The sequence below is a fragment of the Ictidomys tridecemlineatus genome, chromosome 9 (genome assembly GCF_052094955.1).
Source record: "Ictidomys tridecemlineatus isolate mIctTri1 chromosome 9, mIctTri1.hap1, whole genome shotgun sequence".
NCBI lineage: Eukaryota > Metazoa > Chordata > Mammalia > Rodentia > Sciuridae > Ictidomys > Ictidomys tridecemlineatus.
In genome coordinates this window covers 61,472,426-61,486,516 of record NC_135485.1, presented here as the reverse complement: position 1 = coordinate 61,486,516, position 14,091 = coordinate 61,472,426, and the positions used below count along the sequence as shown (strand labels likewise).

General features: G+C 33.0%; 1 protein-coding gene across 1 annotated transcript in view; it reads right to left on the bottom strand.

Moving 5' to 3' along the window:
* The window catches only part of Cfap299 (cilia and flagella associated protein 299), a 582,352-nt gene that overhangs the window by 374,117 nt on the left and 194,144 nt on the right, over positions 1–14,091 (bottom strand). Inside the window, exon 3 of the mRNA XM_040292244.2 lies at positions 13,143–13,233. Within this exon, the coding sequence (XP_040148178.1) occupies positions 13,143–13,233 (91 nt within the window). The remainder of the gene's footprint in view (positions 1–13,142; positions 13,234–14,091) is intronic.

Sequence of the window (14,091 nt, the reverse complement as noted above, 5' to 3'; positions counted from 1 at the left end):
GTTTTTTGGGTTTTCTAGTTATAGAATCATATCATCAGCAAATAGAGCTAATTTAAGTTCTTCTTTATACATACCCCTTTAATTTCTTTTGTTTGTCTAATTGCTCTGGCCAGTATTTCAAGAACTATGTTAAATAGAAGTGGTGGAAAAGGGATCCCTGTCTTGTTCCAGACTTTAGAGGGAATGCCTTCAATTTTTCTCCATTTAGAATGATGTTGGCCTGAAGCTTAGCATAGATAGCCTTTACAGTGTTGAGATATGTTACTGTTATTCCTAGTTTTTCTAGTGTTTTGAACATAAAGGAGTACTGTATTTTGTCAAATGCTTTTTCTGCATCTATCGAGAAGATCATATGATTCTTATCTTTAAGTCTATTGATGTGATGTATTACATTTATTGATTTCTGTATGTGAATCAACCTTGCATCCCTGGGATGTATCCCACTTAATCACGGTACACAATCATTTTGATATATTTTTGTATTCAATTTTCCAGAATTTTATTGAGAATTTCTGCATTTTTGTTCATTAGAGATATTGGTCTGAAATTTTCTTTCTTTGAACTTTCTTTGTCTGGTTTTGGAATCAGGGTGGGGTAATATTGTCCTTATAGAATGAGTTTGGAAGTCCTCCCTCTTTTTCTATTTCCTGAAATAAATTGAAGATTATTGGTATTAGTTCTTCTTTAAAGGTCTTGTAGAACTCGGCTGTGTATCCACCCAGTCCTGAGCTTTTCTTCCTTGGTAATCTTTTGATGGCTTCTTCTATTTCCTCACTTGATATTTGTCTGTTTAAGTTGTATCTTCCTGTCTCAATCTAGGTAGATCATATGACCTAAGAAATTTGCTGATGCCTTCAGTGTCTTTATTTTATTGGAGTATAAGGTTTCAAAATAATTTCTAATTATCTTCTGTATTTCTGTAGTGTCTGTTGTGATATTGCCTTTTTCATCACATATGCTTGTAATTTGAGGTCTCTCTCTCCTCTTAATTAGCATGGCTAAGGGTCTGTCAATTTTATTTATTTTTTCAAAGAACCAACTTTTAGTTATGTCAATTTTTTAATTGTTTCTTTTGTTTTGATTTCATTGATTTCCACTCTAATTTTAATTACTTCTTGCCTTCTACTGCTTTTGCTGCTGATTTGTTCTTCTTTTTCTAGTACTTTGAGATGTAGTGTGAGGTCATTTATTTGTTGACTTTTTCTTCATTTAAAGAATGAACTCCATGCAATGAATTTTCCTCTTAGTACTACTTTCATAGTGTCCCAGAGATTTCAATATGTTGTGTCTGTGTTCTCATTTACCTCTAAGAATTATTTAATCTCATCTTTGATGTCTTCTGTAACCCATTGTTCATTCAATGTCATATTGTTCAGTCTCCATGTGATGCATAAATTTTTACTTTTTATTTTGTTGTTGATTTCCAATTTCATTCCATTATGATCTGATAAAATACATGGTAGTATCTCTACTTTTTTGTATTTGCTAAGAGTTGATTTATGGCATAGTATATGGTTTACTTTAGAAAAGTATCCATGTGCTGCTAAGAAAAAAGTGTATCTGCTTGATGATGCCGGTTGAAATATTCTATATAGGTCAGTTAAGTCTAAGTTATTAATTGTGTTATTGAGCTCTATAGTTTCTTTATTCAACTTTTGTTTGGAAAATATATCCAGTGGTGAGAGAGGTGTGTTAAAGTTACCCATGATTATTGTGTTGTGGTCAATTTGACTCTTCAACTTGAAAACAGTGTTTTAACTGATAAATCTATTCATTTCCAATAGTTAAGTTTAAAACTTTCACTGACTGTGGATTTATTCATTTGTACTTGCAAGTCTGTAAAATTGTGTTTATATGTGCTTCAAAACTAGTTATTTGGTGCACAAAATGACATCATTCTATATTTTCTTGATGAATTGTTTATTTTATGTATTGTTTATCTTAATCTTTGCCTTAAATTCTACTTTATCTCATATTAATAGTATTGTATTAATTTTTTATTCTTATACTGTAAATCTTTTCCACTAAATTATTGTTCTCATTGTCATGTTCCTTTTCTTAAATATTTAGAAGAACAAAGATAGACAGACATTCATACATCTCTCTTTCTGTATGTGTGTGTATATATGTACATATTGTGTGTATATATGTATATATTGTGTGTATATATTTATATGTTTTATATATGTGTGTGCCTATATATACATATATCTCTCTGTTATTTATGTATTTATGTACATAAATACATGAGGGAGAGAAACAACTCAAATGTAGAAATACACACACACACACACACACACACACACACGTGGTAATGTAGCTCTTTGCAGATGTTGGTATTATCCTTCCTAGATAATCTTTCTCATGCACTCAGCTCCAGACCTTGCAGGTGTTCATAGCTGATAGTTCTTACCTGCACCCTTCTTCAAAAAGGTTCTGTACTACTTCCACCTCCCCCTCTGTGATGTCTGATGATTGATGGAGAGAGAAAGTGGGAGTATATACACACATATTCCACTTGCCTTAAAGCAAAACAAAATATGTGACAGTTTATACTCTGAAGCTTTCTGTATGACCAGACTGAGAGGATCTCCACTAAAATCACATCTCTACCTAGCTTTATTCTCTGTAGTACCCTGCTTTCCTTATGCCTTTACAGTTTCACCTGAGAAAAATTTCCCAAAACTCACTTGCACGAAATCTGTATCCTAGGGTCTGCTTCTAGGGAACTTGACCTAACAGCACATGGTATTTGTAATTTATTAAATACCTACTAATTGTCAGGCATATGTGTGCTTTGCATATTATTTAATCATACTGCAGAAATATCTCAGGACTATGAAAATTAGTCCCCCAACATTGGTGGAGAAACTCAGACGGAATAAAGTTGAAGAATATGTATTTAATTTGTAATAAATGGCAAATCCAAGAATCAAACTCAGATAATATTGTTCCCTAGCCTCTGCTCTTTCCTTTATGTTTTGCTCTCCATGTATCATATTTTTATCCAGGAAATTTAAAAATTAAATATCTATTAAGCTATACTTTTTTCTAATGAAATGGAAATTGATATGCATTTTATTTTCCAAACACTGATGTAATTTGTTTCAGATGAAGGTAAGATTTTATGAGTCATATAATTTCCATGCAGGTTTATGAGTGGACAAGTGTGGGTTCCATTAAAAAGGAAATAAACATCAGTATAATACCCTCATTTTCTTGAAGGGGAACATTTTATAGAAGTTGGAATATATCAAGGAGGGAAAAGATCATGTCAGCACAATGTTATTGGGCATATACAACACAATCTTATGTTTCATAGAGATTTCAACACAGGAAATGGGTATATTAGGAATAGCCTAATTCATAGTTTTCCTGACTCAGGTATAGTGGTTTCTTTGAATGATTCTGAAGGAAAAGTTGTAAGCAGTGTTTTTATACCAGTTTCAATAATGCATATTTCAAAACCAAAATTAGTCAGCTATGTTACTGTTTACAATGTCAACATTCAGTGGGAAAATAAATGTCAACAGGTCCCACCCAGAACAGCATGTGATCTTTCATTATAATCCTCATGAGTCTCTGATTAGGTCAGAAATCTTTATTTTTGTTCTTTCCATACAACAAATCAAAAATTCTTAGTTTACTGCCATCTGAAAAATAACATCCAAACCTCTCATTACTTAGACACTTTAGAGTCTTACTTAATAGCATTACATTAGAAACACTGTAGGAAGAGCCCATGTCTTATCCGTATTTATTCATGACAACTATAAAAGTGGTTTGCACAGAGCAGAACATTAATAAAATGACTGAAGTCTCCTACCACATGAATAAGCATTTCATAATGCATTCTTAAAAAACATTCTTATTGTTTATGTAATTGCCTATTGATTTGTGCATAAGTTGTAAACTGAAAACATGAGCATCAGTTTTCCCCAACTTTTTGTGAGTATATCTCCAAATTTTATTTATTTGATGAAAGAAAAATTTTTACAGTCAGAGAGTACTCGAAACTTTCTGTGATATGGGTTTATTTCTATTTTAGTAACTTAAAATATTCCAAAATACTGATTTCCATGATATCTTGATAATAACTAACAATTTTATACCTCTAATAGAATCCATAAGCAACTGATTGTCTCAAAGAACCATTTCAACTATCATTTCTAAATAGAAATTCAACCCTACTTAATGCTTCCTTGAAAACTATCTGTAAAAGTACTGTATATTTTCTATACCTATTTTATTCACAATTTTATCTTTAACAGTTATAAACCTACATTAGAAATCACTTGCCTCACACGTTTGAGACACCAGATTTGATCCTCAGAACCACATAAAAAAATAAATAAATACATGAAAAGATATTGTGTCCATTTACAATTAAATAATTTTTTAAAAAAGTTAATATGAGGTACTCTTTGAGACCCCAGATTACAGAAGAGGTCATTGTGCCTTAGAAAACAGGACCTGCCTAATTCACAGATTTGTAAAATCATGCTAAATGAATTAAGCCAATCCAATAAAACCAAAGGTCAAATGTTTTCTCCAATATGTGGAAGCTGACCCACAATAACTGGGGGATGGGCTAAAGGAGAAATAGAAGTTCAGTTGAGTAGACAACAGGGAAAGAAGGGAAGGGAGAGAGGATGAGAAATGGAAAGACAGCAGAATGAATCTGACATAACTTTCCTATGTACATATATGAATATACCACATTGAGTCTCAACTCAGTACTACCAAAGGAAATTCATTAAAAAAAATAACTACAGGTAAATGACAGAAAGCTCAATAAGGAGAAGGGAGCAGGAGGTGGGGGAGAAAAGGGAAAGGAGAGGTACTAAGGACTGAATTAGAACAAGATATTTGCTTTTATAATTATCTCAAAGTGGATTCTACTGTTATACAAAACTATAAAGAGCCAATAAAAGACAAATTATCAAGAAAAAAAAGACTTGTAGTACTGAGGAATCTGAAATTTGAGTCTCTTGCTACCTACTGCCAATTTCTATGTTTTTTTAACTGCTAAACTATACCAAATCCTCTAAAGTCAGTATCATACTTCTCTTCCCATTATTAAAATTATCATTGGCTGCTCAGTCTCTATTGACTCCATCCCCCAAATAGAAACACACAATTTCACAATTCTTTCTATTTTCTACATCAAAACAAAGCACTTGGGGATGGAAGTGTAACTACCCAATGGAAAAGCACATGCTCAACATGTGTGAGATCCTGAGTTCAATCACGAGCACCAAAACAAACAAACAACAACAAAGAAGCACATGGTTTGCAGATTTTATTTCCTAATATACTACTCAAATCCATCTTTTTCTCATCATATTCTGTCATTTGTATATTCTCCTCCTTTCATTACCTATTGTCTGAACTGCTAACAATAACCTCTCAGTTGACTTCCCTGTCTCACATCTCTTTCTTCATCTCTAGAGATTTGTAAAAGAATATTCTTAAAAAGCATGTTCAGTCACATCAACCATTTGTCTAAATCCTTTCAAGGATACCCATTGTCTTCATAACATTGTTCATACTATTGAGTACCTCAACAGACTCCTTAGATCTGAGTATTGCTCATCCTTATGGCTTCCTGGACTCCACCTCTAATATTTATTTGAGAGATAGTTACAAAATAGAGCTAAATAGGCTTGGTTGCTAAGTGGATATGAGAACTGAAAAATGGAAGAAGGAAATTAGTTGAACTATACATTAACCTTTAGTTAGTGATGTAATAACAAAGTGGGGATAAACCTTAAGATTCAGAGGATCTTTTAACTAGCTAACTACTTGACAACTCAGCATTTTATTTTTGATGAAGTAACTATTTCATTTTATTTTAATTGACTAAAAATAATTATGTATTTCATGAGTACAATGTGTTATTTCAATACATGTATACATTGGAGAATGATCAAATCAGGCTAATTAGCATATCCATCATCTCAAATACTTAAACTTTCTGTTATCAAAGACAACCCAAACTCAATAACTCCACAATCAAACACATGAGCTCCAATCATGTGTCCAATTCCTGATCCTTTTTTTTTTTTTTCAGTGCATCGTATTTCAAAGAGATACAGTGCCATCTATCCAGCAGTAAAGACCAGAGTTAGTCATGGCTACTAATAACTCTCAAATCAGCTCTCTTCTCTTTGTCTTCCATTTCACCTTCTTGATCCCATCTACCATCTTTTATATTATCTGATCTCACAATGCAACTGATGGCATCTGCTTTATCCTCTTTCATCTGTTCACTATACTGAAGGCATACTTATATCTGACCATACCACTCCATACCCATTTATAATCAGAAACTGTTGGTTGCTTTCATAGCACCTGTTACAATTGTAATTTTACTTTTATTTACATGTTTACTTGATTGTTCATTTTCTTCTCAAAGAACCTCTAAGCCCTATAGGCACTTGCCATGGATTGTATCCCCAGAAGCTAGTAGAATGACTAGTATAGAGTCAATTGTCACTATTTGATTAATGGCTAATTAAATAAAGTAATTCATTGACAGAAGAACAGCAAAATCTAGGCCTCTGTTTTGGTATCAAGAAGAATATTGTCAGTGATTTCCTGAGTTGGATAATTCACTATAGAAAAAATGACTGGAAGAAACTCAGGTCAAGTAGAGGTAGAAGATGTTTAGCACAAGAAAGACACTGAGATCAAAATTCAGAAGAGAGTAAGAAAGCTAGAAGATAATTTTGTTATGAACAGCAAAGTAAGAGAGAAAACAAATTGGTCAACTATGCAAACATCTCAGATAAGTCTAGAAATAAAATTGAAATTATTATCTCAGAATAATTCATTTACATTTTTAATTTCTACTTCATGTTTTCTTTGTTCAAACATAACATCTAAACCTCTATCAGATGCTCTGAAGATATACATCTTCATTAAAGAATCTTCTGTAATTCTATCATTTCTATTAAAACATTTCTGGAAGTTAAAAGAAATAAATCCCCTTTCTTCACTATTTCATTGATTTTTCTAAGAAAAAAATATTTTATAATATCTCTTACATTGATGTAGTGTGTTCTGGTCTCTATGAATTATTATGTGCACCTGCATCACTGTCATCTACCTCACAAGAGGTGAGTTCTTTGATAGCTAGATCCAGACCTATTTAACATGCTTCCCCAAGCATGAGACACAAGTATACACTTTGTAAAAACTGCCTCAATGTGAAGGAAGAAGTTAAAAATTCAATAACATGGACAGTAGGAAAACTACACTTTCTCAGTAAACAATAAATATGCTTGTAAATCAGGAGACTGGAAATAAGTCACTTTAGTCTTTTAAGAATTTTTAAATCTGAAATACATGAGGCATAAGGTAGAAACATTTTCAAACATGAATGGCTCACAAATAACTACATTACAAGGAAAACATTTACCCTTGTGCCTGTCATTTGAAGCACTACACATTAAAAAAAATCCTTTTAAGCACAATTGTACATTAATTACACAAACATTTTGTCTAAACTAAATGCATGTAAGACTACAGTAATCTAAGAGTATTTTATAACAGATGTATAGAAAGAAGCATGTGTATTTATATGTGTATATATATGTGTATGTGTGTATGCATACATGACATATACACACATATCATACACACACATATATATGAATTTATTAGGCATTCTTAAGATTATATTCACTCTGCAATTAAATCAGATTAATTGTCTTAATATAACTCATTTGGTAGAGTGTTTGCCTAGCATGCACAAGGCCCTGGGTTTAATCCCCAGCTCCAACAAATACATACACACACACACACACACACACACACACACACACACACACACACATATATACACACAAGCTTTTTTAAAAAATGATTTATGCAAACCATAAATATGCTAATAGTATCTAAATGAGTGAATCACTAAAAGCTTTAAAGAAAGTATAATTTTTGATAATTTTTCTTGGACTAGAAGGTAGTTACATGAACTGTTAATGTTCCTAAAGCCCTGTTCCCTTCCAGGACATAACCCTGAGATTACATATCCAAGTAAAAGGTTTGTGGAATATGATGTACATACTAAGTAACTAATACCAAAATTTGGGTATTGAAAGCATTGGAGTGGAGAGCCCATAGGGATGAGGACAGAGAAGAGTGGTGTTTCTAGGGCTACAGGTTCAATAACAGAGTCAATTCAAGACCTACATGGAGAAAATTACTCAATCAATTTTGAAATTATTTGACCAAAGAGAAAAACATGTCAACCAGGACAAGAATCAATTACAGTATGTAACATTTGAAAGCTAAGATCACTAACCTTAAAAATAAAAAGTTGTGAGTATAAGAGAGCAAATGAAATCTTCTAATATTTTTAGCAGAATTTAAAGAAGATTATACCCAATTGGACTTCAAACACTTATTAGTTCATGCAGGTCAGCTAAGTCAATTCTAAATTATATAAATTTTCTGGTATGTACTTTCAATAAAATATATTCATTTAATAAATGGCTTTTTTTCTGGGGGGTAGGAACTGGGAATTGAACTCAGGGGCACTCAACCATTGAACCACATCCCCAACCTTATTTTGCATCTTATTTAGAGACAGGGTCTCACTGAGTTGCTTTAGACTGTCACTTTTGCTGAGGCTGGCTTTAAACTTGCAATCCTACTGCCTCAGCCTACTGAGTTGCTGGGATTACAGGCATGCACCATCATGCCCAGCTAATAAATACCTTTTGAATAAGTTTATAATCCTAACAATGAAATCTATCTAAAACATTCTGTTGTAAATAATTTGCAACTATTTGGGGTTCATTCTAAGACAAGATAAGAAAATTGAAAAATAAGTGTTAAATACCACCTTGATAAAATGGCATATATACTACCAAGTGTAATAATATTGCAAATTTAAAGACCCAAATCAATGACCATAATTTTTTCAGTCAGTAAGCTATAACTCTTGACTAGATTCCTGTTTCCAAATTGATAACTATCCAACTAACATTAAATGTTATCTAGTTAGCATACTCAATAAAAGTTAAATTGGGGAGATTTTCTAGAAAACAAAAATAATTATTTAATAAAGATAATTTTGACCAATAATGCTTTGGAAATAGACTCATTCAAAGCAGAGCTAGCCCATCTTTCCACATCCAAATCCACCTACTTGATAGACATGTTTATAATTTTTGCCTTTATTTTTGTTATAATTAAAAGAATAACTATGCTCTGAATATCATGCCCCCCGAAGAAGTCATTTTTAAGAAATTTTCTGCAGCAATCATTCCTTTGTCCCCTACACCATCAATATGCCTCTCTCTGTTGGATTATTCTCATCAATATGAAACCTAGGTTAGTTAACCTTACCCATCCTAGAACACAACAAAATAAAACCCCCTTGACTCTAGACCCAAAAGAGCTGTCAAAGTCTAAGCTACACTTCACTAAAAACAATCTTCAAAAACAGTCATTTCTTCTTATCTTTACATTTTTCTTTTCTCAATCAACTCTAGTGAAATATTTGCCACACCTCTCCACTGAAAAAAGTTCTCACCAATGTAAACAGTACCATTTATGTAGCCAAAAATAGTGGCTGTTTTTAAAATTATCTATTGTGGGTTGAATCCTGTCCCTCAAAAAGATACATTCAGGTCTCAAGTCCTGGCACTTATGAATGAAACCTTTTATGGAAACAGTGTCTTTTTAGATGGGACAAAGTTAAAGATGAAATAAAGATTGAGACATATTCAATTAGGCTGAGTACTAATCCAATGTGACTGTTTTTTTTTTTTATAAAAGAGAGTAAACACACACACACACACACACACACACACACACACACACACACTGCACACAGAGAATGTCATGTGATTCCAGAAGCAGAGATCAGAATAAGGCAGCTGCAAACTAAAGAATGTCAAGGCTTGTTGACAGCACCAGAAACTAGGAGAAAAGTATGGAACTGTCTCTACTAGACTCCTCAGATTTCTGGCTTCCAGAAGCATGATGATAAAGCTAATCAACCCAATTTGTAGTGCTTTGTCATGGTAGCCCTGAGTAACTAACACATTATTTTACTTAACCTAACACCAATAATTGATAGGATGAGCACTCTCTTCTTGGAATTTTTTTCTTCTCATGTTTATAGTATTGTTCATACTTAATTTTTTTCTCCAACTTGCTATGTCTCAGAATTTTTGATAGCTCTTCCATAAATTTCAGATTTCTAAATTTTCAAGCATGCTAAAGTCATGTAAAAAATAAATTCTTGCTTTTTACCTATACGTCCTGCCTAGCAAACTCTTATGGGTCCATGACTTTAATAATTTTCAGATTAATAAGTCTAGCTAAGACTTCCCCCCTAAGTTCCAAATCAACATGTGTAACCAATCAACTTCTCTACTTGGATATCTATCTAATAGGCATCATGAAATTAATACAGAAAAAAAGAGGACCTTTTCATTATTGATTCCTGACATCATGCATTTCTTAAGAGTTCCCATTAAAGTAAATGGTGCCACATCTACCCACTTAAGCCCTAGAAGTTATCTTAATTTACTCTTTCTGTGCTATTCCAATCCTTAAGTAACCCTCATTTATTCTGCCTTTAAAACACAGACATGACTAAGTAACTTCACTCCATGTCAATTGCCCTACTATGTTTTGAGAGTTTTATTTCTTGCTGGTTTACTACAAGAACCACCACCCCCGCCCCGCCCACCACCACCACCACCACCAAGTTATCTCTTTGCCTCTGCTCTGGAATGACTTTCCACATCTTCACTTCACACAACAGCAGTGATATAAACCTTTCTAAAATTTCAACCACATCAGGTCACTTCACTGATTCAGATTACTCAGTGAAGTTTCTATTCCAATAACAAAAGAATATATATAAAAATAAGGCAAATCTATATGATCTGGCTGCTAAATTCCTTTCTGGGATCATGTCTTTGTGTGAATCTTTTCATTAACTGCATCCTAGGCATTCTGGTCTTCTTGCCATCTCTTAAATATGCCATGACTACTCTTCACTTGCTGATCCTTCTTCCTGGGATGTCTTTTATTCTCCAAAGCTTATCTCTTTGGGGTATCTGTCCCATAATTGCAGCTAAATTCTTTATTTCATTCAAGTCCCAACAGATGTCCCATCCTCAAAATGGTTTTCCTATGCACAGTTGGTAAAGCAACAAACCACTCTCTAGTCAACCTCTCTTTAATTCCATTTTCTAAAGTTTCTGCATAGTATCTATCCAAAACTGAAATTAATTATAACCATTGATTTTGTCTTATATATTTTCTATCTTCCCTCTCTGAAATATAAGCTCTTTATAATCATTGATGCTGCAACACTCCAGTATTCCAGTGACTAGAACCACTTCAAGACTGGGCAGGTGCACAAGAAATATGTAATTGAATGATCAGAAAACAAATGCATCAAACAACAAACTACATAAGCATATAATTTAGAAGCTTGTTGGTTTTGTAATTATTAAGATACTACTTAAGATATAAGGGTGGTTTGAGTCAAGATAAATGATGGTTGAAATGGTGATACATGAGTGGACTTGGCTTATATTTTGAGAACTTAGTAGATCATTCAAATGAGGTAAGAAAAAGTAAAGAACCTAAGATAAGAAGTGTGCTTCCAGTCTGAGTTGAAGGGTGGGTGGTATACTGTCAGAGGAGATATGAGTGGGAAAGCCAGATTAAAGAAGACATTCTGAGAGGAAGCATATACCATTGTGGTTTAAAACACATAGGTTCAGAGTCTCAAACTGTTTGTACTTGCTGATTCTACTGTCCAAGTGTACGCCACTGTTTTCAATTGTATAGAATCTGATTTCCACATTTAATATGCATGAAATTTGTTCTTTTTGCATATTTTTCTTACAAAACCAATCTATAAGGAGCTGAACACAAGGGCTTATCTTCTTAATTTCTTATCTTGCTTGAGCACTAAGAATCATTTGCTTCTTTTTGAAAGTCCTTAATATGGAAACCTGTGGCATCACATTTTTCTGCCTTTCTTCCACTTTTCTTACTGCTATATAATAAGAATCATATAAACTCCTAACTTTCTTGTTATGATTTACAAGACCTCCAGTCTAGTCTTTGCCTTTATCTATACTCACACCTTTTTAAAATCTCTTCATCCTATTTCCTCCAATAAAATTTTCCCTATATCAAGTCTGGACTCATTATATTCAATTATCTAACCATAGTTTCTCTCTCTCTCTCTCTCTCTCTCTCTCTCTCTCTCTCTCTCTCTCTCTCTCTCTCTCTCTCGTACATTGAAGACTTTGTCTACATATGAAATTTTTAACAGACCTGATAGTGAGGCAAATCCCAATTTTTATTGAGAAAACATTGGTAAAATAGACTTCCTTGTACACATACTTTTCTGTGGCTGTAAATTTTTCATCATAGTATTTCTGATTATGTTTCTGTAAGTCAGTCAGTTACTCTTTCAACAGTATTTGTTGTCTCTTTTATTAAATTTTATTTGGAATATCTCAAGACTTGTGAAGATGATTATCACCAGTATTATTCCAAATACAGGAAATTTTAATATATTTAATCTAGTGCACATTTTAAAAAAGCAAAAGCATGTTCTCTTTGAATGATTCAGAATTATGTCCTTCCATTATATGTTTTCTATCACATCTATCAAAGCAGTCCTATGAGGCAGCCAATACTACTATCTTCTAGAGGTCCCATAAAGTCATGCATGCAGGAGGAGTTGAGTATAGATATGAATCAAGTCTACAAAAAATACACATATCTACACCAACACTGGAGGCTCCAGTGGGTAGCGTAAGTTGAAGGGTGTAGAAGGAGGCTAGGCTGAAAAGAGACTGTTTCAAACCAAGGCTAACACAAAGTTGGAGATGACAACCAGTCTGCCAAGTATACATATTTTCTCTGCTACAGATATTTGGAATCCTATTATTTTTCACCATTTGGTTAGTAATACAGATGCAAATGGGAATAAAAAGAAAGACTACCTATGTTCCTATAGTATATAAATAATAGTCATGTGTTATCATTCACGAATGGCCTTTTAGGGAGGATATTAAAGGTTATGTGCTGATATTAACAATGCCTTCAGCATATACATTCTAAGCTCTGGGCTAAAATGTACTCACGCTCACTTTCCCATTGCGATTGTCTTCTTCTCTCACTGCCAGGGCCTTCAAAAAATTATCTTTCAGGTCTTTTCCAGCACTTGTTAATGTTCTGTAAAAAGAAGGTCTTCTGTTATAACATGTTAGATTAAAAAATACATTTAACACACTCTGGAGCCAATCATCATGCTTCTTTTTTCCATGCGACAATTTTCTTATAACATATATATCACACGCATACATTATTTATGGTCTACTAGATCCCTCTATTTAATCTCATATAGTTACATAGACTTTATATGAAAATAAATGGAATCAAGTCTACAAAAATACACATATCTATACCAATACTCATGCAAGATACATTATTTTCATTTGCTTGCCCATTTTAATTTTTATCATACCATGACCATGAAGCATCCACATTTTAATACTCCTTACTTTCCACAAAAATTTTAAATTGTCTGTAACTTAAGTACAGTTTATTTATTAATTTAAGGAAACTTGAATGGGTGCAGCTAGAGGAATAGAGAATTAATTTTATCTCTAAGTAGAGACATGCAATCAAGACAAGAAAGAAAACTAGATTGAGATATCTGTCAGATAAAAGGAAGCATTAAGAATTCAAGAGAAATAAATTTTAAAGGAAATTTATCACAAAGATCTCAAGCAGCATTGAACCACATCATGAAGAGAAATCAGGAATGATTTGTGAAAGAAAAATCTTGTCTTCATATAGCAATTTTCTATATATTTGATAAACTTCATTACATGCCTTTCATGTACCAGGGACTATACTTGGGCACAAAGAAGAAAAGGCACAGTTCCTTCTCTCAAGTTTCCTGTGGTCTCATAGAGGTAAGCCAATGTGTAAACATGATAGCATATTATGTGATAACTTTATTAACAGAGATATGGACAGAGCATTTATTAGAGGAGTTTGTACAAAAATACATTACCTACTCAAGGA